This window comes from Rhinoderma darwinii, chromosome 3, assembly GCF_050947455.1.
Source record: "Rhinoderma darwinii isolate aRhiDar2 chromosome 3, aRhiDar2.hap1, whole genome shotgun sequence".
NCBI lineage: Eukaryota > Metazoa > Chordata > Amphibia > Anura > Rhinodermatidae > Rhinoderma > Rhinoderma darwinii.
Window position 1 is genome coordinate 428,691,966 of NC_134689.1, and position 27,420 is coordinate 428,719,385.

A 27,420-nucleotide genomic window follows, 5' to 3' on the forward strand; every position below is an offset into this window, starting at 1 on the left:
TAATAGAAAAAAATGATAAATTTAATTTGCAATAATTTATTAAACAAAACAAAAAAAAACACCTCACAGATATGCCATCTCCTTCTATGGCTGAAATAACTGGTTCTGCCCCTTTCGCAATACCAGCCTACTGCATTTTTTTAAAATTTATTTTTTATAAGGCCTCATTCACATGTCCATATTTTGCATCAGTATTTGTAAGCCAAAACTGGAAGCGGAACATAAGCATAGAAAAGTATAATGGAAAGACCTGCACGTCTTCCATGTTTTGGACCTACTCCTAGTTTTGTCTTACAAATACTGATGTAAAATATTGTCCAAAATATGCAAATGTGAATGAGGCTTTACATTCTACTAGTTTCTTACATGGGAGAATTTGTTTCCTACACTTTCATGGGAAAAATGCTAACCCAGTTTGACACCCCCCCCTCCAGCAACGTAATGGGATTTAGAACCAGGCTTTCACTTGACCATTCAAGAACCCTCCATTTCTGTTTTTAGGACCATTCCTTGGTGGGTTTACTGGTATTGTCTTGTTCCAAAGTCTACTTTTAGCGGAGCTTAAAGCTTTTTGACAGACGATCTTACATTACACTCAAACAGCCACTGCCAATGTAGAATTCATAATGGATTCTAGGAGGATGAGCTGCCCAGGCCCTGATGCAGTTGAGAAATCCCAAACCATAACATTTCCTCAAGTCATTTACAGGTTTTTTTCCTGATGAAATGCGGCCTATAATTTATGCCAAACAGGTCTTCTGGTACTGGGGACAAATAACTTTTTGATTCTTCTTTGATAGGTGTTCACGAGTAAACTATAGTCTTGCCTTGATGTTTTTTTTCTGTATAACTAAGGCTTTCTTTTGGCATACCTCTGTGAAGTTTTCATTTTCACATCAATTTTGCAAAGGTGGACATCAAGAGTGGCAAAATCTGCATGTATATCTTTAAATAAATTCTGGGGTTCTCAGAAACTTCTCTCAGCATCTTGTGTTCTGCTCTCAGGCTGATCTTACGGAGACAGATTGGCTTGGACCAATTGGCAGTTGTCTGAAATCTCCACTTGTAGATGGTTTTCTGGACAGTGGAATGATTGACATCTAATAGTTTTGCCAGCTTTCCTTTCTTGAATCATAGACACCCATAACCTTTCTGAAGGCCTCAGAGTGCTCCGGATCTCGGCATGGTAATACCACACATTTCACTAACAAAGGGTAAACCAAACGTCAGAGGTTTAAATGAGACAAGTTCCTCCTGGATTCTGTCTAAGGCTGGAATCACACATGCAGCTTTTTTTTTTTACCAAAACCAAAAGTGTATTAAAAAGAAATGGGAAATATAAATGAAGGACTTCTACTTCTCTTTCTGGCTGGATCCACTTCTCACTTTGAGGTGCAGTTTTTCATGTGTTTCTTTGAGCCAAACTGCATGTGTAATTCCAGTTCACAAATAGCAGTTTCGGTCCAGAATTGCCTGCAGCTGTCCCATTCATCTGCATGGTGATTTCAGAATCCATGTGCATGCTGCAGATATAACCCCACTCAGATGCATAAAACGATTTTTAGTTTCAGAAATTTCTGTTAAAAATCTGCCGCAAGTGAATCTACCCTGAGGGTAAGAACAGATGGAGCGTCAGCTGCAACCACACCCACATAGGTGATGAATGGACACACGATTTAGTCAGTAAATACTGTGAAATTACCAGAAAAACCGTGTGGGCATTAATCACCCGCATATGGGCGTGATTTCGGGGCTATCGACTCGAAGTCTAACTCTAGGTCTTTAAGTTAGTGATAAATATACTTATGACATTTCCTTCTATGAAAAAAAAGATTTGTGAATTTTTATTGTATCCAACTGCAAAGTTAATTTCTTAGTGATTTTTTTTTGTTCAATTCCATGATCTTTATCTTTTTATACTGTTTTAATGAAAGTCAAAAATAAAAAAAGTCCATGTTAAAAACAAAAACGTTTACATTGCCCTTACTGTCAGTCTGGATTCTCCTGCAGTGTGGGGGAATTTATGAATACTGTAATAAGAAGCAGGATTCATGGTGAGAATTCAGCTTCTCTGCTTTGTAAGGCTGGGTTCACACCTGTGTTGGCGTGTTTCGATGTTCTGATCCATCAAAGGGGCAGAACAAGGGAATGATGGAACCAACGGTACCGTTTCACAATGGATACCGCCGGTTGCTGATGGAACCCATTGACTTTAATGAGTTCTGTCAGCTTTCTGTGGGGGTGCCCGTGATTTCACCGGACACAATAGCGCAGCATGCCGCGCTATTGTCTTTGGTATACTCCGGCAAAACCTGCTGGATCTGCGACGAAAGCCCCTAACGTAGCCTTCGACACAGATGTGAACATAGCCTACACAAGGCTCTTCTTTTCTTCCTTATATCCACAATACTTTTCCTTCATAGATCCCAGTCACAGTTGACCTCAGGTAAACATAATTTTGGTGTTTGGCAGATCCAGGCTAATTCCACCCAAAAAAAATAAACAATCGTATTGGCTGTTTAAATGTCTGTGAATAATCTGATGTGTTTAAAATATTTTTTTTTAATCTTATTCCATTTCCCACATTCTAGACGAGATTATGGTTTCTACTCCATGTGAATTCTCTGAGGAGTTCCAAAATGTAATTCCTCTGTAAAACATCTTCCACATATAGAATATCAAAATTGCTTCTCGTCTGTATGCTTACTCCTATGAGCCCTAAGTTTGCCTTTTGTAGTAAAACATTTCCCACATTCTGAACATGAATATAATTTCTCTCCTGTGTGACTTCTCTTATGTGCAATAAGACTTGATTTAGCTGTGAAACATTTCCCACATTCTGAACATAAATATGGCTTCTCTCCTGTGTGAATTCTCTCATGGATAACAAGATTTGATTTATCTGTAAAACATTTCCCACATTCTGGACATGAATACGGCTTCTCTCCTGTGTGACTTCTCTTATGTACAACAAGATATGATTTATGGGTAAAACATTTCCTACATTCTAAACATGAATATGGCTTCTCTCCTGTGTGAATTCTCTCGTGTGTAACAAGATTTGATTTTCGTGCAAAACATTTCCCACATTCTGAACATGAATATGGCTTCTCTCCTGTGTGACTTCTCTGATGTGTAGCAAGATGTGATTTATTTGCAAAACATTTCCTACATTCTAAACATGAATATGGCTTCTCTCCTGTGTGAATTCTCTCATGTGTAATAAGATTTGCTTTTCGTGCAAAACATTTTCCACATTCTGAACATAAATACGGCTTCTCTCCTGTGTGAATACTTTTCTTTGTTAAAAGACCTGAGATTTTTGTGAACGGTTTACCACATTGAAACTTTTTACCCCCTTTCTGAGCTGTACTTGTGGTAACAATCTGTGATTGCTCAGGAGAATGTTCCTCATGATTAGTGAAATTATATGATAGGTCTTTACTGTGAAGTCCTGAATGTACATTAAGGGTAATGAGGTTTCCGCCTGAAGAGTGCTGGATGAGATCTTCACCTTCTACTTTATAATTTAGCAATAACCTGAAGTTTCCCTCAGAGTTCTTACTGGGATTTTCTGTTAGGATTAAAAATTTGTTTTGTGATTTTATTTCAAAATAGAAAAGTTGACAAATGTATAATATTCATATTAGGCTGGAAACACACATGCAGTGTTTTGAGCCAAAGTCAGAACTGGATCAAGCAGGAAGAAGTTTAAGCCATGCCTTTTGAATCCAATCCTGGCTTCAGATCAAAAACTATATGTGTGATTCCAACCTTACAACGCTTTGTATAACACTTTGGGATAAATCCATGACAAAGTCCAGGATTAAGATTTACACCCAGTCCTCCACTTTTATTAAGTAAAGCTTGACTTTGTAAAAAAATAAAATTCTCCAACAACAGAACCTTGTCTGGCAATGAAGCCTGTTCTCTGCCAAAACATTTGGCCCTTAAAATACTAATAATGCATACAACATCTTAACCTAATAACGTTACAGACAATCGAATATTGGCCACAGTCTACATTTAACAAAATGTGTCACGAGACAAAGCACACATCTCAGGCTGAATTCATGGACATGATAATGAGGTCTGTATATCCTAATGGCTGCATAGTCACCAGATCTCAATTTTATAGAACATCTTTGGGATGCAGTGGAATAGGCAGAGTGAAGTTATCAATCAGAATATGTAATAAAGGTTTCCAGTACATAGTAATATCATACCACTAAGAATTCAGGCTGTTCTAAGGGGAAAGAGGGTACTGTCCAGTACTAATATGGTGGACCTAGTGAAGAGGCCCCATTCAAGTTTTAGCCATGTGACAATTTAAGAGAAATCTGTTGTTCTATTCCTCTGCCAACCTATATTCCTATAAATCCAGAACTGGGGTGACATATAACTTTTACCAGCAGCCTATGTCCGTGGCCATGGACATCTTACCTCGCTGCAGAGTCGTCGTCCTGTGAGGCGCCGGCACTCACTTCCGGTCCTCGAGTGTCTCCGGCGGGCGTGCACGCCCTTAAAGGGCCAGTGCGCACATTTTTGCAGGAAGTCTGCAATTTAGCCCAGGATGCCCTGGGCTATAAAAAGGGCTCTGTCCTCTTGCTCTTTGCCAGAGTGTTGTTTGTTACCCATTGTTTGTCATGCTTATGATCTCCCAGTGTCTTCCAGTTTCCCAGTGTACCTTGCTCCTGTATCCCGTATCCTGTTTCCGTGCTACCTAGTCCTAGTGTCGTGCTGTGCTATTGCCGTGCTGTGCTACAGTCTACGCTTGATCTGCTACGCCTCACCTGACGACTTCCCGCCGCCTGGTTCTGGACGTGCCTGCCTCGCTACTGCCTATAATTGCCTCAGGTACCCTCGCTGAACTAATTGAACTCTGTACTTACCTGTTTGGCCAGCTGCCATCCCGCTACGCGGTACAGCCCAGTAGGTCCACACCCCGCATCGTGACAGTACGCTCTGGCCATGGACTCCGCTGGTTAATTCAAGGGCTTGGCACCCTCCCAAGACATGCAGGCGGATCTGCTGGATCTCCGAGTTAGGCAAGATCAGCTCCTTGTGGCAGTGGACTCTATGGCGAAGCAGCTAGGGATGCTAGTTGCTTCTCTTCCTGCCTCTATGGAAGTTCTTCAAGCCGATCCTCCTGTTACTCCTCCTGGCGGTTCCTGTCCCGATCCTCGGTTCTCGCTGCCATTGCCCTCTCGGTTCGATGGAGACACCATAGCTTGTCGAGGGTTTCTGAACCAATGCCACATTCATTTTACCCTGCACTCTCCAGCAATTCCATCAGATGGAGCCAAGATCGCATTCATCATATCCCTCCTGACTGGCAAGACCCTGGCATGGGCTAATCCTATTTGGCAACGTCATGGATCCGAGACACAAGATTTCCAGGAGTTTGTGCGAATATTCCGAACTGTTTTTGAGGAGCCTGGGCGAGTGTCATGGGCAGCCACTGCCATCTTCAACCTTCGCCAAGAGGACGCCTCCGTGGGCGAGTATACGATCCAGTTCCGGACTCTGGCAGGAGAGCTATCCTGGAACAATGAGGCCTTCGTGTCATCCTATTGACATGGCCTGTCGTCCGAGATCAAGGATGAACTGGCTGCTCGAGACCTGCCTTCTGCCTTGGACGACTTTATTCTGCTTGCCACTCGGGTAGACATAAGGCTGAGGGAAAGATCTCTTGAGGTTCATCAGGAGCGTCGGCACCCTAGACTGGCGTCCAACTTTCAGCAACCCCTCTTGCCTGCTTCTATTGCTTTGCTCGAGGTCCCGATGCAAGTAGACCGACTAAAATTATCGGTCCAGGAAAAACAGCGCAGGCGCATCTCTGGACTTTGCTTATTTTGCGGCCTCGCTGGCCATGTAGTGCGTCTGCGTCCTCACAAGCCAAAAAACCCCAGTGCCTAGGTTTGGTTGGATAGACAACCCTGGGCGTCAACACATCAACCCTGGGCGTCAACACATTGAATCAAGAACTCTCTTCCAAAATATTAATTCCAGTAACCATCATTGCTGACGCGAGGTCCCATCAGGTCTCCGCATATCTGGACTCCGGCTCTGCAGTCAACTTCGTCTGACAGGACCATGTGGATCTCTTACAGTTGCCTACTATCCCGTTTGAAGGGCCGCTGATCGTTGCCTTGGCGGATGGACTGCCATTGCCGGACCCAGTTGTGTCCGTAACCAAGCCGTTGAGACTCCAAGTGGGAGCCCTTCATGCTGAACTCATCTTCCTGTTTGTCCTGTCCAAGGCCGTCAACCCCGTGCTGCTGGGTTTGCCTTGGCTTCGTCTGCATGCCCCGTCTATGGCCACGGTCCGTCGTTCGGTCGTTAACCTCGACGGCTGTGGCCATGGACATCTTACCTCGCTGCAGAGTCGTCCTCCTGTGAGGTCGCTGGCACTCACTTCCGGTCCTCGAGTGTCTCCGGCTGGCGCGCACACTCACGCGTGTACGTCCTTAAAGGGCCAGTGCGCAAATTTTTGCAGGAAGTCTGCAATCTAGCCCAGGATGCCCTGGGCTATATAGAGGGCTCTGTTCTTTGGCTCTTTGCCAGAGCGTTAATTGTCACCAATTGTTTGTCGTGCTTATGGTCTCCCAGTGTCTTCCAGTTTCCCAGTGTACCTTGCTCCTGTATCCCATATCCTGTTTCCGTGCTACCTTGTCCTAGTGCCGTGCTATTGCCATGCTGTGCTACGGTCTACGCTTGATCGGCTACGCCTCACCTGACGACTTCCCGCCGCATGGTTCTGGAAGTGCCTGCCTAGCTACTGCCTACGATTGCCTCAGGTACCCTCGCTGAACTAATTGAACTCTGTACTTACCGGTTTGGCCAGCTGCCATCCCGCTACGTGGTACGGCCCAGTGGGTCCACACCCCGCATCGTGACAACATGATTCCCGAGATGATAGTAGGAGGAGGCTGCTGCTGGGTCTAATTGAACCCAGCACAGCCCTATCAGTGACAATAGTTACTACAAGGGTATGTTCACACAGGGTGGATATGCTGTGTAAAAGCACACAGTGTATTCACCCTGTGCACCACAGGGAATTCCGGCATAAAAACCGCACCAAATTGTGGTACAGTTTTTGGGCCAAAGTGTCCGCTGCTGAAAACTGCACTGAAAAAAAAACGATACCGACCATGGCGAAGCATCCCTCCGACATCATGCAGCTCTGGGATAAAGTTTCATCCCATGTGACCGCTGCAGCCTGTGATTAGCTGCAGCGATCACATGGGTTGAAACGTCATCCCAGGAGGCCGGCCTGGACAAAGAAATAGACTTCTGGTTAAGAATTTTTTTTTCTTCAGAGTTGTGTTTTTTGTGTCGGAATCGCTGATTTGCCGCCGCAAAAAATGCAACAACTGCTATTTGTTGTGGGTTTTACCTCCCCTTGAATTTAATGCTGAAAACCCGCAACAAATAAGTAGCGATTGCGTAAATACAATTGACACGCTGCGGAATAAATAAACAAAGGTCAATTTCTAAACGTTTTTTCCGCTAATTTACGCAGAGTGTGAATGAGATTTGTTCAGATCTCATCCACTTTGCGGCTACTGTATTATGCTGCCGATTTTCCGCAACGAAATCCGCAATATTTACGCTATGTGTGAACTCACCCAAACAGGTCTGATCTTCCCGTCTGTGCAGTGCCAGTTACAGAAGAAAAGTATAGTGTAATAAAAACAAAATGAAATCATAAAAGTTCCCCAATTGTCTTTTCTGATGAATAGGCCATAAAAATAAAAAGTGAAAAAACAAAAATTACACATAAACCCATGTATGTGACTAGCGTTAAAGGTAGGTATGGAGCGTGCTCACAGGATGAGCGCACTCCATACTCAGCGGGAGTGGGTTGTGCAATACTCACTTTGATTATGCCCGTTTAACACCTTAGATGCCGAGCTCAATTGTGACCTGCCTAGAATCGCTGTAAAAACTAATAGGTATTTTTTAATGCATTTAATTTATTTTTTGTGCGGTTCCAACCGCAACTTAACCGCAATGTCTTTATACACCCCAAGACTACTAAGATATTTAAAGGCCTTGTTTTTGTGCAATTCACTGCATGTGTCGGCTGCATATTACAGCCCACACTTCATTGCAACAAGTGGGATCGGAGAGGAGTCTGATCCCGCTCATTTAACCCTTCAATGCCGCATTCAATAGAGACAACGTAGCCATCAGAAAGAGGAAGATGGGGCCCCCTTCAACAACACTTCGCCCCTCCACCCACGATGCCGATGGTTGTCATGGCAGCCTAGGGGCCTAATGACGTCTACCATCTTTCTGCTCTTTGTCAGGGCTCAAATAGTAGGCGGTAAAAAATACAGTATACTGCAATACAAAAATATTACGGTATTGTCACGTACTCTCTGCCTGCGGCTCCCTTGGCCTCCAGGACATCGACAGTTACTCGCTCGGGCGTCGCCCGACATGGCAGACTGAGGCTGTCTGCAGCCAATAGAAGCTCAGGAGCGTCAGGCCAATCAAAGCCTGGCTGATGTTCCTGAGCTCCCACCCTCTCCCTATTTAGTTCAGCCTGGGATAGTTGGCCTTTGTCTGTAATTAGTGTTTCCTTGCCTGGTGCTTTCCCTTGTTTCAGACTCCCCTGAGCGACTTGCTTTTTGACTTCTTGTGATCTGACCTCGGCTAGACTCCTGACTTTCCTTTGCCTTCTGAGTTGTTTTTTTCCGCACTCTCCCGGTTTGAGCCTGCCTGACTCCGCCTTTTGCGCCCAGACTTGTCCGTGGCGCAATTGCCCTGCCTCTTCCGCCATGTACTTCCCAGGTGACCCTTTGTTATTTTGTACTGTCTCTGTCTTATCTGTATGTCGGTTTCACTTGTACCAGTATAGGGAACACCGCCCAGTTGTGCGCCGTCGTTTAGGTCGGGTCGTACAAGTAGGTAGGGACAGAGGTTTGGGAAGAACAGGGACCTCACTGTTTACTGTGTATTTATTCATGACAGAATTACAGACCATTATCTGGTCTTCCCTGTTGTCTGGCTGTGTTTGCCATGGACCCTTTGGTAGTGTTAACAGAGCAAATGCAGGGTTTCACCCAATTGGTGCAGGATCTGGCCCAGAGTCTACCAGCAGGAGTATGCCCCGCAGGTGGCCGTCCCTGAGTTACCCGTGGCAGCCTACCCTCCCGCATCTATGCTGGAACCCCAAATCCAGTTACCCGATCGTTTCTCTGGCGATAAAATGTTTTTTTGCATCTTTTCATGATAGCTGTATGCTTTATTTTCCGTTACGGCTCTATTCTTCTGGCTCTGAGTCTCAACGTGTGGGGCTCATCATATCCGGTCTACTGGAGGACCCGCAGGATTGGGCATTTTCCTTATCTCCCACTAGTCCCCAACGCTCCTCTGTTGACGCGTTCTTTTCCGCCCTGGGACATCCCTATGACGAACCCGACAGGACAGCGTTCGCTGAAACTCAGTTAGGGGGACTTCGTCAGGGTAGGAGGCCGGAAAAGGAGTACGGCTCTGAGTTTAGGAAGTGGTCTGTGGAATCTACCTGGGGTGACTCAGCCCTGAAGTACCACTTCAGGCTAGGACTGACTGACGCCCTGAAAGACCTGCTAGTAGGTTACCCCCCCCCCCCCGACTCCCTAGATCAGCTCATGAATCTCGCTGTCCGTCTCGACTGACGCATCCAGGAGTGTCGGCAGGAACGGTCCGGTCCTCCTACTCCAGCCGATCCTCCAAGGTCTCGAGCTGTCCCAGTGCCATCTTCTTCAGCTGACTACCAGGAGGAACAGATGGAGATAGGGATCACAGGAGATCCGAAAGTTCGCAGGGAGTTCCGCCGCAAAAATGCCTTATGCTTCTACTGTGGAGACGCGGACCATCTACTCATCGCGTCCCATACGCAAGAAAGAAGTCTCCGGAAAACTTCCACGACTAAGAGGTTACTTGGGTGCACAGGTATCTCCTATTCGTTTTAATAAGGTCTTTTTGCCAGCCCATGTGTCATTTTTGGGCAAGACTGGGATAGGTTCAGCGTTTGTGGACTCAGGGTCCGTTGCCAATTTTATTTCCCACAGTTTTGCTTTGTCGATTGGTTTACCCCTTATTAATTTGTCTGTTCCTGTTCCCCTGGTAGGGGTAGACTCCTCCCCGTTAGCTTGCGGGCACGTTTTCCAGTCTACCCCTGTGTTTTGTTTAAAGATTGGTTCAATTCACTTTGAGGAATGTACTATGTTTGTCCTTAAGGAGCTATCCACCGAGATTTTATTAGGTCTCCCCTGGTTGCGCAAGCATAACCCCATCTTAGATTGGGTGACGGGGGAACTTGTTACTTGGGGTAAGAAGTGTTTGTCATCTTGTATGTCCACCTTAAGAGTCAGTCTCGTTGAGGAGAGGAACACTCTTCCTAAATCTATTCAGGACTTCAGTGACGTCTTTTCAAAAAGAGCCTCTGTAGAGTTACCTCCTCATCGAGTACACGATTGCACAACCGACCTGGTACCTGGAGCCAAGCTCCCCAAAAGGTAGAATCTTTCATCTATCTTGCCCTGAGCGTGAAGCGATGAGGGTGTATACCCAGGAGAGCCTGGCCAAGGGGTACATTCGCCCCTCTTCATCACCTGTAGGTGCTGGTTTCTTCTTTGTGGGGAAGAAAGACGGGAGGCTCCGACCCTGTATCGACTAGTGTCAGCTTAACAATATTACCATAAAGAACCAACACCCACTTCCGCTCATCCCTGATCTCTTTAATCAGGTTCAGGGGGCCCCAATGGTTCTCTAAGTTTGACCTATGGGGGGCCTATAACCTGATTAGAGTTTGTAAGGGGGATGAGTGGAAGACTGCCTTTAACACCCCCAAAGGGCACTTTGAGTACCTGTTTATGCCCTTCAGTCTATGTAATGCGCCAGCTGTGTTCCAGACTTTCGTAAATTATATTTTTAGAGACTATCTGGGACTATTCTTGTTGGTATGCTTAGATGACATTTTGTTTTTTTCCAAAGACTGGGACTTGCACGTCAAACATGTCAGGACTGTCCTCCGCATTCTGAGGGAGAATAATTTGTTCGCTACATTTTAAAAATGTAGTTTTGGTACTCAAAAGATGCCTTTCTTGGGACACATCCTTACCCCTAAAGATTTCCGCATGGATCCTGCCAAGGTCCAGGCGGTATCTGACTGGGTTCGGCCTGCTTCCCTGAAAGCCCTCCAAAGGTTTTTAGGGTTCGCAAATTATTACAGACGTTTTATCCCAAAAATTTCAGTAAATCACCAAACCCCTTACCGACCTCACCCGTAAAAGGTGCCAATCTCCTCCACTGGTCTCTGGAGGCGGTCCGAGCTTTGAGCTCCTTAAGGGGTGCTTTTCCTCCGCCCCGGTACTAATCCAACCAGATCAAACTCAACCCTTTATTGTAGAGGTGGATGCTTCCGAGGTGGGTGTGGGCGCAGTATTGTCTCAGGGTCCTACTTCTCACACTCACCTCCGACCCTGTGCCTTCTTTTCTCGTAAGTTCTCTCCCACTGAGAAAAATTACGATGTGGGTAATCGGAAACTGCTGTCCATCAAATGGGCTTTCGAGGAATGGCACCATTTTCTCGAAGGGGCAAGCCATTGGGTCACGGTCCTCACTGACCATAAAACTTTGGTCTTTCTAGATTCAGCCAAGAGACACAACCCTAGACAGGATAGATGGGCTCTATTTTTTTTTACCAGGTTCAATTTTGTTGTTATCTACAGTCCTGGTTCAAAGAATATTAAAGCGGATGCTCTGTCCCGTAGTTTTCTGGCCACCCCTCCGCCTGAGACCAAACCGGAAGGAGTATTGCTTCCTGGTGCGGTAGTGGCAACCGTAGACTCTGACCTGTCCACAGAGAACACGGCCAGCCAGGACTCTGCCCCAGAAGCCCTTCCAGGGGGCAAATTGTTTGTACCCCTACACTTCCGGCTGAGGCTCCTCCAGGAGTGTCATGACTCAGTCTTGTCAGGTCACCCAGGCATCTCTGGTACCAGGGACCTTGTCACCCATGGTTTCAGGTGGCCAGGGCTGCTACGGGATGTCCAAGCCTACGTGGTCTCATGTGAGACCTGCGCCCAGTCTAAAACTCCCAGATCCCGACCTGCAGGCTTGCGGTATCCTTTGCCGGTGCCCCAAGGACCCTGGACCCATCTAGCCATGTATATTATCACCGATCTCCCTTCGTCCCAGGGCAGGTCTGTGATCTGGGTAGTGGTAGGCCGGTTTAGTAAAATGGCCCACTTCATTCCCCTGAAGAAATTGCCCAATGCTAAAGAGCTAGTTAACCTCTTTATTAAACATATTTTACGTTTGCACAGGGTACCTGTTAACATCGTCTCTGACAGGGGGGGTCCAATTTGTATCGTTGTTTTGGAGGGCGTTCTGCAAGCAGTTAGGACTAGACATGTCCTTTTCATCGGCCTTCTATCCAGAAACTAATGGCCAGACTGAGAGGACCAATCAGTCTCTGGAACAGTATCCCAGATGTTTCGTGGCCGACGCGGAGGATAAACGGTTAAGGTTTTTGGTGCTTGCAGAATTTGCCCTCAATAATCAAATCAGCACATCGTCAGGAGTTTCTCCATTCTTTGCTAATTATGGTTTTAATCCCCGGTTTTCTTAATTTTCCCCAAGTGTATCAGATAACCCTGAAGTGAAGCTACTCACTGGGAATTTGAGGGTCATCTGGGACCAGGTCCAGAGTAATCTCAGGGCAGCCCAGGACCACCAGTGGCTTCAAGCCAATAAAAGGTGTTCGGCTAATCCTGATTTCTTGGTGGGAGATCGGGTTTGGTTATCTTCCAAGAACCTCCGCCTGAGGGTACCCTCCAGAAAGTTCACCACCAGGTACATCGGTCCTTATGAGGTCATGGATAGGATTAACCTGGTCTCCTTCCGCTTAAAATTTTCCCCCTCCTTCCGCATCCACGAAGTGTTTCATTCCTTCCTTCTGAAAAGATTTGTTCCCCCCATCCTTCCCATAGGGAAACCCCCCATCCCAGTATTGACACCCGAGGGACAGGAGTTCGAGGTGGCCAGGGTGCTGGACAGTAGAAAGGCTCAGGGGTCTATCCATTACCTGGTCCATTAGAAAGGATATGGTCCAGAGGAGGGGACTTGGGTACCAGTCCAAGATATCCACGCTCGGACCCTTATAAAAACACTTTCATAAAAAGTTTCCGAACAAACCTGGTTCGGGGGTTGAGGATCCAGTGGCCCCTCGTAAAAGGAGGGTACTGTCACGTACTCTCTGACTGCGGCTCCCTCGGTCTCCAAGACATCGAGTTACTCTCTCAGGCGTCGCCCAGCCTGGCTGATGTTCCTGAGCTCCCGCCCTCTCCTTATTTAGTTCAGCCTGGGATAGTTAGCCTTTGTCTGTAATCAGTGTTTCCTTGCCTGGTGCTTTCCCTTGTTTCAGACTCCCCTGGGCGACTTGCTTTTTGACTTCTTGTGACCTGACCTCGGCTGGACTCTGACGTTTCTTTGCCTTCTGACTTTTGTTTTTTCCGCACTCTCACGGTTTGTCCCTGCCTGCCTGACTCTGCCTTTTGCGCCCAGACTTGTCCGTGGCGCAATTGCCCTGCCTCTCCCTCCGTATACTTCCCAGGTGACCCTTTGTTATTTCGTACTGTCTGTCTTATCTATATATCGGTTTCACTTGTACCAGTATAGGGAACGCCGCCCAGTTGTGCGCCGTCGTTTAGGTTGGGTCGTACAAGTAGGTAGGGACAGAGGTTTGGGAAGAACAGGAACCTCACTGTTTACTGCGTATTTGTTCATGACAAGTATATTCTGCAAATCCGCTAAATAAAGTCTTCAAAACAGTAGTAAAATATAAATATATATATATATATATATATATATAGAAATAAAAAAACATATAAAATATATTAATCACCGTAATCGTATTGACCCGCAGACTAAAGTTAACATTTTGTTTTTACCGCATAGTGAACAGCAAAAAAAAAACTCCCCCCTCAAAATCAAGCCCTCATATGGCTGTATCGGCAGAAAAGTTATGGCCGGGCAAAGGAGGAAAAGACGAAAATAAAAAAAGTGACAAATGCTTGCGGCGGAAAGGGGTTAAGACATACCAAAGACATAACCGGCATTACTACATGGGGCCTTTAACCCCATATTGACACTTGTTTTATGGGGTAGAACTTAAATACTTTTTTGGGCGTTTTCGGAATTGAAAAAAGTTACACGTTACATAATTTATTTTTGCAGCGAAAATATAGGAACAAGCGATTTTCATCATTCTTTGTTTTGTTTATTTTTTATCCCGTTCACGTTTCACGCTAAAAAAAATCTGTCATTTAATTCTTTAGGTTACCCAATATGTGTAGGCTTTTTATTTTTATGTAATGTATGGGCAATAAAATTAACTTTGTTAAATAAAGACTTTTTTTTAATCCCATGTCAGGATAACTTTATTTACAACTTTATTTGTGATTTATAAAGTATTAGAATACTCATGTATACTAATAGATTATACTGTGTTACTATGACATCACACAGTGTGCCCTAACAGCAGGCAAACTGAACAGACAGCCCTGGGGTCCTTTCTATGTCCCCAGGGCTGACTGCAGAGGGTTTTCTAGTCTCTGCGTCACTAAACAGAGACTGGGGAACCCCCTGTAATATAGGGGACCCCATCATCCCTGTATATAATCCTCATCTGTGTATATACCACTGGGGCGGGCACTAGCGCGTAGGCATTGAGGTTAAAAAAAAAAGTAGCGTGGTGGCAGCTATGGGGGCATTATACTGTGTGAGGGGCAGTGTCAGGGGATATATTATATACAGCAGGCTAAGGGGATCTATATCCAATGGCGTGGCATTCAAAAAGAGTGTGGCCTACAAATTGTTCATTAACCGTAATCGAGGTTACGTGTTCAATTCATCGTGATTTTGATTTAAATCATAAAAATCGCCCAGCCCTAGCTGGTGTCCCCAAAATCTGACGCCAAACCTGGTGCATGACCGGATCCATAGAACAACTTGTAGAGAACTTCTATGTGCAGTCACAGCTCCCTCAGGTCCTGCACTATGTAGAACACAATGTCTGACATGTTACTGTAATTTAGAACTAAGGAGGAACCCAACCTTAACAAACCTCCCAATTAACTTTCTAATATGATTATTACTGACCTGTGGTAAAACCTCCTGGAATTTCCTCCTCCACTTCACTCTTACACGATTGATCACCCCTCACCCGCTCTTCTTCTGCTTCATCCTCTGCTTTAATATTTGTCAGATCTTCCCCCTGATTTCAAATATGTAAAAATTCAGTACAAAACAGCAGAGTGCGAAGAATCTAACAGATCAACATAAGAAACCACCAAAATCTATGACCACATCTATGACCGCTGGACCAAAAAGCTCCACACCCCCCTATATAGATCTAGTATAGGGCCCAGCTTCATCTACCTGATGATTCTCTGGGACATTGTGATTTTCCTCTAGACAGTCCTGGTAATACAGAGGACTGGGACATCTCTTTGGTGGATTTCTCCTACTGGATCCATCTGTAGGAAACACACAGTGACTGAATACATGACTACTGTTTATCTGTCTATATAACACACACTTCTATGTTTACTGATCAAAGCCGAAATTAAAATGTTGATGTCCTCACTACCAGTGTCGAGGTCCCTGTGCAACAGCCACAGAACATGATTTTCCCTCCCACAAATGTGCACAGATGTGTAAAGTAATGGCCCCCACATCACAGATTTACAGAAGCTATATCTCAATGTCTGTGGGGGGCCGATTTTAACCCCTTCCAGCATCGATTCTTACATGGTCTGCACAGACAGGTGGTAAAGTAAGGAACGTGCGTTCGGAGCTCAGGCATCGGCTCCATCAGGAACGTCTGTCACACCCTCAGATTTTATGAGCAGGATCACAAAGGAAAAGTTGTCAGTCATTCTGAGTGGGTGGGGGAAGCAGGTCTCACAGGCTTTCTCTAGGAGTCCTGGCAGCATTTAGAAGGGAACCTGTCAGTAGGTTTGCAGCCACTGAACCCCCAGCATGTCGTTATGTAGATGAAGTTTAGAGTTCAAATCCTGCCCACGGCAAAACCCTCAGTTTCAGCAAAATAATTTACAAGTTACTGAGCGGACTCCTGGAGAGTACGGCGGGAATGAGAGCATGAGCATTACATACAAAATGCCAAACATTTGTAGCCAAGGAAACTCTTTTATTATTAGTCTGGTGAATAGAGCGCTATGAATTTATTGGACATATACAGGAAACGTAATGATCTAACGTGATGTGAAAAGAGCTGAAATTGTGGAGCTCCTACATTACATGTCATTGTACACACGTGTATATGTGCTGCACACGACGATATTAAGACTTCAACATGGCCGCTAGTCCAGCCTGTGCCCCCAGTAATGGCCAATATATATATATATATATATATATATATATATCTGTCTCTTCTTACCTTGTGATGTGCGCGGCCTGTAGTTCTCCGTCATAACCTCCTCGTACAGATCCTTGTGTCCTTCTAGATACTCCCACTCCTCCATGGAGAAATAGACAGTGACATCCTGACACCTTATAGGAACCTGACACACACAATGATACAGTCATCACCCAGACACCTCCAGTGCTGTTACTGTAGAATTTTCCAGCATTCCCAGCAGTGTCACCTCTCCAGTCAGCAGCTCAGTCATCTTGTAGATCAGTTCTAAGATCTTCTGCTCATGTATCCCGGAGTGAGGGGGAGGCTCTGTGATGGTGCTCTGACTACTGCTCCATCCTCCTGACTCATGGACGATGGGAGTCGTACAGTCACCCGATGTCTTCTTCACTATTGTGTACTCCTGTGTATGGAGAGAGACACTTAGGGAACTGAACACAATATTCCCCCCTCAGTAGAAAGAGGGAGATTGTTACCCCGCTGTATAGAGCTCTAGTGACCCCACATCTGTAATACTGGAGACCCCACCTATAAAAAGACATTGAGAAAATAGAACGAGGCCAAAACTAAAAAGGAAATAATATTGGGGGCACTAGATGGACCATGGATCTCCTCCTGCCGTCGTCTTCTATGTTTCTTCCTATTAATTCCTATTATGTATTGTCCCTTCCCTATGTGTGACTTGTTCTATACACCGCATTCCAAATTATTATGCAAATTTTATTTTTCGCTGATTTTCCTAAATAGTCTATGCAAATTACAGTCAGTATAATCTTCAAGCCATCAACCGTTGGAGTATAATGCAAATTTTATTGAACAAATCTCCTAATGACAGATTTTTTTTAGACGTAAAATACTCAAAATGCACTGTTTCACATTATTATGCACAACAGAGATCAAAACATTTGAAAGGTTGTAAAGAGAAGTAAAATGGTAATTTGTTGAATTTGCAGCATCAGGAGGTCATATTTACAGAAATCAAAAGCTCTTTCAATCAAAAAAAAAACTTAACAGGCCTAGTTACATCTTAACATAGGACCCCTTCTTTGATATCACCTTCACAATTCTTGCATCCATTGAATTTGTGAGTATTTGGACAGTTTCTGCTTGAATATTTTTGCAGGATGTCAGAATAACCTCCCAGAGCTTCTGTTTTGATGTGAACTGCCTCCCACCCTCAGATATTTTGCTTGAGGATGCTCCAAAGGTTCTCAATAGGGTTGAGGTCAGGGGAACATGGGGGCCACACCATGAATTTCTCTCCTTTTTATGCCCATAGCAGCCAATGACACAGATATATTATTTGCAGCATGAGATGGTGCATTGTCATGCTTGAAGATAATTTTGCTACGGAAGGCACGGTTCTTCTTTTTGTACCACGGAAGAAAGTGGTCAGTCATAAACTCTACATACTTTGCAGAGGTCATTTTCACACCGTCAGGGACACTAAAGGGGCCTACCAGCTCTCTCCCCATGATTCCAGCCAAAAACATGACTCCGCCACCTCCTTGCTGACATCGCAGCCTTGTTGGGACATGGTGGCCATTCAGCAACCATCCAGGGTTGCATGGCACTCATCAGTAAACAACACGGTTTGAAAATTAGTCTTCATGTATTTCTGAGCCCACTACAACCGTTTCTGCTTGTGAGAATTGTTTAGGGGTGGCCGAATAATAGCTTTATGCACACTTGCAAACCTCTAGAGGATCCTACACCTTGAGGTTCGCGGGACTCCAGAGGCACCAGCGACTTCAAATACCTGTTTGCTGCTTTGCAATGGCATTTTAGCAGCTGCTCTCCTAATCCTATTAATTTGTTTGGCAGAAACCTTCCTCATTATACCTTTATCTGAACGAACCCGTCTGTGCTCTGAAGCAGCCACAAATCTTTTCACAGTACGATGATCACTCTTACGTTTTCTTGAGAGATCCTTTTTCTTTCCCATATTGCTTAAAACCTGTGGCCTGCTTAATAATGTATAACGTCATTCTTAAATAGTATTCCTTTGATTGGGCACATCTGGCAAACTAATTATAACAGGTGTCTGAGATTGATTACAATGATCCAAAGAGCCCTAAGACACAATACCATCCATGAGTTTCATTGAAAAACTAATAATTAAGGCCTCCTGCACACGACCGTAGCCGTGTGCATGGCCGTGATTTTCGGGTCGGCCGGCTGCGGACTGTCAGCCGCAGGCCGCCCGCAAATCGCGGGACATGCACATGGCCGCGGCCATTGTTTTCAATGAGCACGGACCGCAGAACCGGGCCGTAATAAGACATGCCCGTTCTTTCTGCGGTCCGGGATCCCGGGCCGTGCACGGACCGCAAAAACTACGGTCGTGTGCACGGCCCCATAGAAAAGAATGGGGCCGCAATTCTCCCGTGGATTTACGGGAGAATTGCGGCCGCAAAAACACGGTCGTGTGCATGAGGCCTTAATGTTTATGACACTTAAATCCAATGTGCATAATAATTTGGAACACGGTGTAATGTAGAAAAGTTTACCTCTCCGCTCAACAAGTAGATGATCTCCAAGGTGAAGTTTAATATTCTTCTGCTCATCTCATTCCTGTCCTTGTCCATCCTTGGTGGGTCATTCAGGAGAAGGAACGCTGTGGAGGAGAAGATGAGAAAACTGGAGGAACTAGTACTGCAGACGTCTTTATGAAGAAAGGAGAAGATGGAAATCATACAGGGGACAACATGTGTGACATACAGAACCTCACTTATTGATCATTGAGAGAAACATCTTCTCAGAGCCGTCACCACATGGAATAAAGGGGTATTCCCAACACGGACATTTCTCCCCAGGATATCCCAGAAATATCTCATAGATGCGGCTCCACCTCTGGCCGTGCTCGGCTGTTTCTGGAACTCCTATACAAGTGAATGGAGAGAGTCGTGCACATTTGTGGTCACCTCTCCATTCATTCTCCACGTGGATGTAGTCATCACCTCACCAGGCGGGTCTGGGGACCCCCGTTCCCCACATAGAGGTGGGACCCCCATATATCAGACATTTATGGCATATCTCAGGTGAGAAGAGTAAAATGAAGACATTTCCCCCCAGACAATGAAGACAAGACACATGGTGGATACCGGGGAGACATTGCGGACCTCTCACAAGACATGGTGCCCACTATGCAGTCAGTGTTTGATATGAACTGTGAGGTTCTGAAGCAGCTGAGGTGACATTATATATAAGGGGAACAGGCAATGTGATCTTATCATCATGTTATAGCGCAGATGGAGTGGAGCAGAGTGATACATTGTTTTGTGGGATAAGATTCAGTATAAACTTGTATTTTACTCATTTAACCCCTTCCTGCACAGGACATTTACTGCTCAGGAGTTGTTCACATGACATAAGGAAGATCTGACACCTGCTGTAAAGGCTGGAGACCTGCGAGAACTGTGATTACGGTCATTTAACTACTTAGATGCCGTGGTCAATAGTGACTGCAGAATCTAAGCTGTAAGAAAGAGGGGGATCCTCTCTGACAGCTCATCGGCCTCTTCCAACACCATCACGGGGTATGGATGGTTGTCATGGCAGCCTGGGGGTCTAATGAAGGTCTGCCATCTTCCTGCTCCTATAACCCCCTTCTCGCAAAATGACGTGCCAGGTACGTCATGGTGCAGCGGGGGGGTGATGTATGGAGCGGGTTCACGCGCTGAGCCCGCTCCATACTCTGCGGATGTCAGCTGTATATTACGGCTGACACCGCGGACAAACGGCCAGGAACAGCGATCGCTCTCTTCCTGGCCGTTTAACCACTTAAATGCAGCAGTCAATAGAGACCGCAGCATTTAAGCCATTTAAAAGAGGGGGCGGCCGCCTCTGACAGCCCATAGCTCTCCCCCCGTGACACGATCACAGGCTGCCAATGGTTGTCATAGCTGGCTGCGTGTCTAATAAAGGCCCCCAGGTCCGCCTTCTCTCTGCATCTGGCAGGGCTTAACAGAAGCCTGTAAAAATGACAAAATACTGCAAAACATTAGCATTGTTCACATGTTGTGGTATCTGTACTGTGGTGCTGCACTTGTGGGGGGACGTGGCCCAGAGCCAAGTTGGCTTGGCATGGCCTGATAGCATGGGGGCTTTTTGGCCTCTGGGTTGCTCCCTCTGCAGGAGCGGTGCTGCAGTGGCCGCCATGCATTGCTGTTACCAATAGAGTTGGGACGCACTGTAAAGAGGTTGCCGTGAAGTGGCAAGTGGCTCATACAGTGATCAGAATGTTAACAGAAAACCTCATGTTCATTTTTATAAATGATGCCCAGCGGTTCAGATGAGAGGATACAGCGGATGTGCGGCCCAGGTCTAGTCTCCCACTAAGTGGCACTGCAATTATGGTGTATTGTATAGTGTCCGATGATCGCTGGTTCAAGACCCCTAGGGAACTAATAAAATGTGTAGAAAATAATTAATGTTTTCATTAGTAAATAAATAAAAAAAATTAAAAGTTAAAAAAAACAAAAACTCTTTTTCCCATATTTTCCCTGAACTAGAAAAAAATGCTGTGAAATTTCCGCAATGGAATTCTGTGAGGAAATTCTGCAGCGTTTACAGTAGCAGCAAAGTGGTCCAACTAATGATTTACTGTTCACTGCAAAACCCCCTAACTAGCACATATGAAATATGTTGTATACACATATCAGTACGGGGGGTGTTTCCCATTTCTAACAACAAGAAATATCGTAAGACAGCCCTGGGGTCCTTCAATAAGTGTGCGCGCTGTCAGGATGATGTAATTCGGCCGGCGCTGCACTAATGAGCGGCGGCACTGAAGATAGAACATGGCGGGCGCACTGCAAAACACCCCCATGTTCTGTCCTCAGTGCCTGCGCCGCAGCTCACCTCATGCTGACTGCGCGCACACTTATTGTCAGGAGCGGGGCAATAAGTGTATTACACAGCCGCTGCCCTGCTGGCGGAGATCAGAGAAACCTCTCATCTCCCCCGCTATTCTCCTGAATGCTGCGAGCAAAGCGGACTGCAGCATTCAAGAGGAAGTGAGAAGGGGGGGGGGAATGCCCCTTGGATCGCATCAAAGGAATCCCTGTGACGCGATTGAGGGACATACCATATATGGGCAGACAGCCCAGGGTCCATTGAAGGACCCCAGGGCTGTCTTAGCATATTTCTTGTTGTTAGGGCATACTTAGGTATGTCCTAACAACTGCCTGTGTACTATCATTACATAGACTAATGTACTGGCATATAGATATATGCCAGTGTACTATCAGTATATAGATATATGCCAGTACATTAAAGTTTAAAAATAAAGTAAAAATATAAAATAATGTGAAATTAAAAAAAAAATAAACATACACCTTTTTTACAATAAACATTAAAATAAGTCTCAATACATAAAATATACAAATATTCGTATTGGCGTGGCCGTAATAACCTGCACAACTATTTTTTTTCATCATTTATGATGTGTACGCTGTAAAAAAATAAAATAAAAACTGCTGTCTATCACTTATTGTGGGGCACGAGGTGCGATGATGAATTTAACCTCCATGTGCCTCACAATAATAGTAATTAACCCCATCATGTACCTCGCACATTAACCCATTATGACTGAGAAACATGATGGGGTTAATTACTAATAATGTGAGGCACATTCAAAATTCATCATCGCACCTCGCGCCTCACATCAGAAAACAGAAGAACTTTTTTTTTATTACTGTTGGCAAAGTATCGAATTGGTGGAATCTAAAATCGCAATACTAAACGAAGTATCGGTATCGAAGTCCAAATTCTGGTATCCCTAATCTGTAGAGTCTTCTCTCTATTGTAAACCTTTTTAAATATCGGTCTTATTCTTGTGATAATATAATGTGTTATATTTTTACATATACAGCCTTGTACTCCGTTCTTTTTGTGTATAGTAGCAGCAAAGTGGATAAGATTTAGAAAACCTCCTGACCAAGCTGCGGAAACAAACGCAACGTAAGGGCATGTGCACAAGCAAACTCAAAAACGTTGGAAAATATGGGAGCTGTTTTCAGAGAAAAAGAGCTCCTGATTTTCAGGCGTTTTTTAAGCCACTCGCAGTTTTCGCTGCGTTTTTCGCAGCATTTTTTATGGCCGTTTTTGGAGCTTTCTTCAATAGTCTATGAAAAACAGCTCCAAAAACGTCCCAAGAAGTGACCTGCACTTATATTTCATAGTTTGTAAGGTTGAAAAAAGACACATGTCCATCAAGTTCAACCAAGGGATGGGAAAGGGGAAGTGGGATGGGAAAGGGGAAGTAAAAAATTTCTACACATAGCAGTTAATATTTTTTTGTTCTAGGAAATTATCTAACCCTTTTTTAAAGCCATCTACTGTCCCTGCTGCGACCAGCTCCTGCGGTAGGCTATTCCATAAATTCACCGTTCTCACTGTAAAGAAGGCTTGTCGCCTCTGCAGGTTGAACCTTTTTTTCTCCAGACGGAGGGAGTGCCCCCTTGTTTTTTGAGGGGGTTTTACAAGGAACAGGATTTCACCATATTTTGTGTATGTGCCATTCATATATTTATATAAGTTAATCATGTCCCCCCTTAGTCGTCTTTTCTCAAGGCTAAATAGGTTTAGTTCTTTTAATCTTTCCTCATAACTTACATTCTCCGCGCCCCTTATTAGCTTCGTTGCTCTTCTTTGTATTTTTTCCAACTCCAGGGCATCCTTTCTATGAACTGGAGCCCAGAACTGAACTGCATATTCTAGATGAGGCCTCACTAATGCTTTGTAAAGTGGTAATATTACATCCCTGTCCCGCGAGTCCAGGCCTCTTTTAATACACGACAATATCCTGCTGGCCTTTGAAGCAGCTGATTGACACTGCATGCTGTTATTGAGTTTATGATTTACAAGTACACCCAGATCCTTCTCAACAAGTGAATCCGCCAGTGTAGCGCCCCCTAGGACATATGATGCATGCAGGTTGTTCGTACCCAGGTGCATAACTTTACATTTATCTACATTAAACTTCATCTGCCAAGTGGACGCCCAAACACTTAGTTTGTTTAAATCTGCCTGCAATTCACAAACATCTTCCATAGTCTGAACTATATTGCATAGCTCGGTGTCATCTGAAAAAATAGAAATAGTGCTATTAATCCGATCCTCTATATCATTAATAAATAAGTTGAATAATAGTGGTCCCAGCACTGAACCCTGGGGTACACCACTTATAACCGGTGACCATTCAGAGAAGGAATCATTGACCACAACTCTCTGGATACGGTCCTTGAGCCAATTCTCAATCCAATTACAAACTATATTTTCTAAACCTATAGTCCTTAATTTACCCATTAGATGTCTATGGGGGACAGTGTCAAATGCCTTTGCAAAGTCCAAAAACACTAAATCCACAGCGGCCCCTCTGTCTAGACTTCTGCTTACCTCTTCATAAAAACAGATTAGGTTAGTTTGACAGTTTCTGTCCTTAGTAAAACTGTGCTGGCTGTCACTTATAATGCTATTTATTGTCACATAATCCTGTATATAGTCCCTCAATAGCCCCTCAAACATTTTCCCCACGATGGATGTTAAGCTCACTGGTCTATAATTACCCGGCGAAGACCTAGAGCCCTTTTTGAAAATAGGCACCACATTTGCGCTGCGCCAGTCCCTTGGCACTATACCAGTCACTAGAGATTCTCTGAATATTATGAAAAGGGGGACAGAAATAACTGAACTAAGCTCCTTAAGAACTCTAGGGTGTAACCCATCTGGTCCTGGGGCCTTGTGCACATTTGTTTTATTTAATTTAGCTTGGACCATATCTACATTCATCCAATTCAGTATATCAACTGATATATTAACAGCACTGGCAGCGGCTACATCAGCTGCTCCTTCTTCTCTTGTATATACAGAGCTAAAGAACCCATTTAGTAACTCTGCCTTCTCTTGATCCCCTGTGACCAACTCCCCATTACCATTATCTAGGGGTCCTACATGTTCAGACCTTGGCTTTTTAGCATTTATATACTTGAAGAATTTTTTAGGATTTGTTTTACTATCCTTGGCCACCTGCCTTTCATTTTGTATTTTTGCTGATTTTATTACATTTTTACAGATTTTATTAAGCTCTTTATATTTTACAAAGGCTGCAGATGTACCCTCAGATTTGTATTTTTTAAATGCCCTTTTTTTGTCATGTATTGCCCCTTTCACAGAAGGTGTAAGCCATGTGGGGTTTAATTTGAGTCGTTTATACTTGTTACCTGTAGGAATAAATTTTGCACTATAATAACTCAAAGTAGATTTGAAAATCTCCCATTTATCATTTACCAGTTTTTGAAAACGGCCGCGTAAAAAAACTGTCCCGTCAGAACAGAACGCTGTTTTTCCCATTGAAATCAATGGGCAGATGTTTGGAGGCGTTCTGCTTCGGATTTTGTGTGAACATACCCTAAACGTTAATAAATTGACCTGCGGAGTTTAATTCTGTAATATATCAATTTCTGCTGCGTTTTTGTTGATTTTCCGTTGCGGGTTTTCCCCTTTGAATTCAATGGGAATGCAAAACCTGCAACAGAAAGCCAAGTGTTGTGACTCCTACGGCGTAAAAGCAGCAATTACACCACGAAAAATGTAACTCCGGAAAAAAAGAAATCATACTTACCCAGAATGCCCTCCTTCTTCCTGCTGTCCGGCCTCCTGGGATGACATTTCATCCCATGTTACCGCTGCAGCCAATCACAGGCTGGAGAGGTCACATGTCATTATAAGGGTCACAGGGACACAGCCGGAAGAGCAGGTTGCTATGGTAACGCTGGGAGAGGTGAGGATCGGCCTTGTTGTATTTCTGTAGTAGGTATTCGGGGGGATTATACGTCCACCATTTGGGGTCAATATTCGGGGTGATTTCCTTGCGTGTTGTGGGTCATACTCGCTACGTGACAACATTCCCTTAAACCGCACGGTGAACGACATTAACAAGAAATGTATAAAAGTCAGTGAATAAGTTGTATGTAGCGAATATTATGTCATTATAAAATACGACTCATCCCACAAAACATCCGACCACTACAAAGACCAGAAATAACAACTTACCCCAAAGAGACCGACACTGGAGGGGTTAATTTCCAGATAGGAGTACAGTGGGCGGGGTCTCTCAATGATTGACAGCTCTCTGTATACAGACTCATACAGGTGTAACTGATAACAGAGAAACACCCGACCAGCGCTGCTCCCTACCTCATACACGGCAGTAGCTGAAGGACCTGTGATGACGTCACCGCCAAGTGACCAGCGCAAGAGGGGCGGAGCTTATCAGTGGAGAGACGTTGTGAATGAAGGACTTGGGAAGAAATGAAGATCACGTGGCCGCGGCATCAGGGGCGCAGCTTAGATTTCGAAAGATTGAAGGACCTGTGGCGAGGATCACATGACATGAGGGGCGGAGTTCTGTGAGTTGGCGGAGCTCCTATGCTGTGTAAAGTGATGATGATCACGTGACATGAGGGGCGGAGTGCTGTACCCCCTGGTCACGGTGGTGACGTCATCACAGGTCCTTTTCGTTTATGGGGTGGAGCAGGTCTGTTCGGGTGTACATGACTTCCGGTCACCGCTGTTGTTTAGCGTTCCCTCTGTAATCAGTCAGGTGATTTCCCATGATGCAGTAGTTTGCGTTTTTGTCTGGCACAGTGTTGGTGATTATTTATTTTAAGAGCTGTAAATATGAAATACAGGAGGGTTTAACCCCTTGATGACAGATCTATAGTATTATGTTGTACGTGCGCCGTCACACTAGAAGGAGCGGAGCCTGCACCGTACACGGCCGCAACTGCCAAGATCAGAGACAGCGCAATCCCGCCAGTTTAAACCGTCAGCTGCCGTCCCGTAACTAATAGCGACTACGGCATCTGATCATTTAGAGATAGCGGCTTCCGCTGCCCTCAGAAGAAACTTGCCTGATGCCGACCAGTAACCAGTGTAATACATTGTAATATGTTTTTTTTGTTTTTTTTTTACAATAAATGATTTCAATATTAAATAAGTAACGTAATCGCCGCATCCGTTATGTCCAAATTATTAAAATATCAAGTTATAATCGGCAGAAATAATTCACATGTGAACGTCGCTGTTTTTGGTTGCGGCGATTCTCCAACATATGGAATAAAATGTCCCCAAAATGTCACCCACAAAATCGACATCTCGTCCCACAAAACCCCCCACACCGCGCAAATATAACCCCCCCCCCACACCGCGCAATCACCGGAAATATAAAACCCCTCACACCGCGCAATCACCGGAAATATAAACCCCTCACACCGCGCAATCACCGGAAATATAAACCCCTCACACCGCGCAATCACCGGAAATATAAAACCCCCCTCACACCGCGCAATCACCGGAAATATAAAACCCCCCACACCGCGCAATCACCGGAAATATAAAACCCCCCTCACACCGCGCAATCACCGGAAATATAAAACCCTCACACCGCGCAATCACCGGAAATATAAAACCCCTCACACCGCGCAATCACCGGAAATATAAACCCCCCACACCGCGCAATCACCGGAAATATAAAACCCCTCACACCGCGCAATCACCGGAAATATAAAACCCCTCACACCGCGCAATCACCGGAAATATAAACCCCCTCACACTGCGCAATCACCGGAAATATAAACCCCTCACACCGCGCAATCACCGGAAATATAAAACCCCTCACACCGCGCAATCACCGGAAATATAAACCCCCCCAAACCGCGAAATCACCGGAAATATAAACCCCTCACACCGCGCAATCACCGGAAATATAAAACCCCTCACACCGCGCAATCACCGGAAATATAAACCCCTCACACCGCGCAATCACCGGAAATATAAACCCCTCACACCGCGCAATCACCGGAAATATAAACCCCTCACACCGCGCAATCAACGGAAATATAAACCCCTCACACCGCGCAATCACCGGAAATATAAACCCCTCACACCGCGCAATCACCGGAAATATAAACCCCCTC

At 45.0% G+C, this 27,420-nt stretch overlaps 1 protein-coding gene across 2 annotated transcripts; it reads right to left on the bottom strand.

Moving 5' to 3' along the window:
• Positions 1–25,769, bottom strand: LOC142750295 (uncharacterized). Of its 2 annotated transcripts, none has more exons than XM_075859287.1 (7): positions 25,640–25,769; positions 18,949–19,055; positions 16,668–16,841; positions 16,460–16,583; positions 15,439–15,536; positions 15,160–15,274; positions 1–3,574 (listed from the first exon to the last, which is right to left on the bottom strand). In XM_075859287.1, the coding sequence occupies exons 2-7, from the start codon at positions 19,024–19,026 to the stop codon at positions 2,679–2,681; spliced, it is 1,485 nt and encodes a 494-aa protein (XP_075715402.1). In that variant the 5' UTR covers positions 19,027–19,055; positions 25,640–25,769; the 3' UTR covers positions 1–2,678. The 2 variants fall into 2 exon arrangements, with proteins under 2 accessions (XP_075715402.1, XP_075715401.1); XM_075859286.1 differs by having other exon boundaries at positions 25,496–25,769.
• Between the last annotated feature and the right edge of the window lie 1,651 nt (positions 25,770–27,420).

Excerpts from the sequence above, each read along its gene's own strand:
- LOC142750295 (XM_075859287.1), bottom strand. The coding sequence starts at position 19,026 with ATGGACAAGGACAGGAATGAGATGAGCAGAAGAATATTAAACTTCACC. Across the intron at positions 15,275-15,438 it reads ATGTCCCAGAGAATCATCAG|GGGGAAGATCTGACAAATAT; the intron begins GTAGATGAAGCT and ends ATTTGAAATCAG. Across the intron at positions 3,575-15,159 it reads TCCAGGAGGTTTTACCACAG|AAAATCCCAGTAAGAACTCT; the intron begins GTCAGTAATAAT and ends TAATCCTAACAG.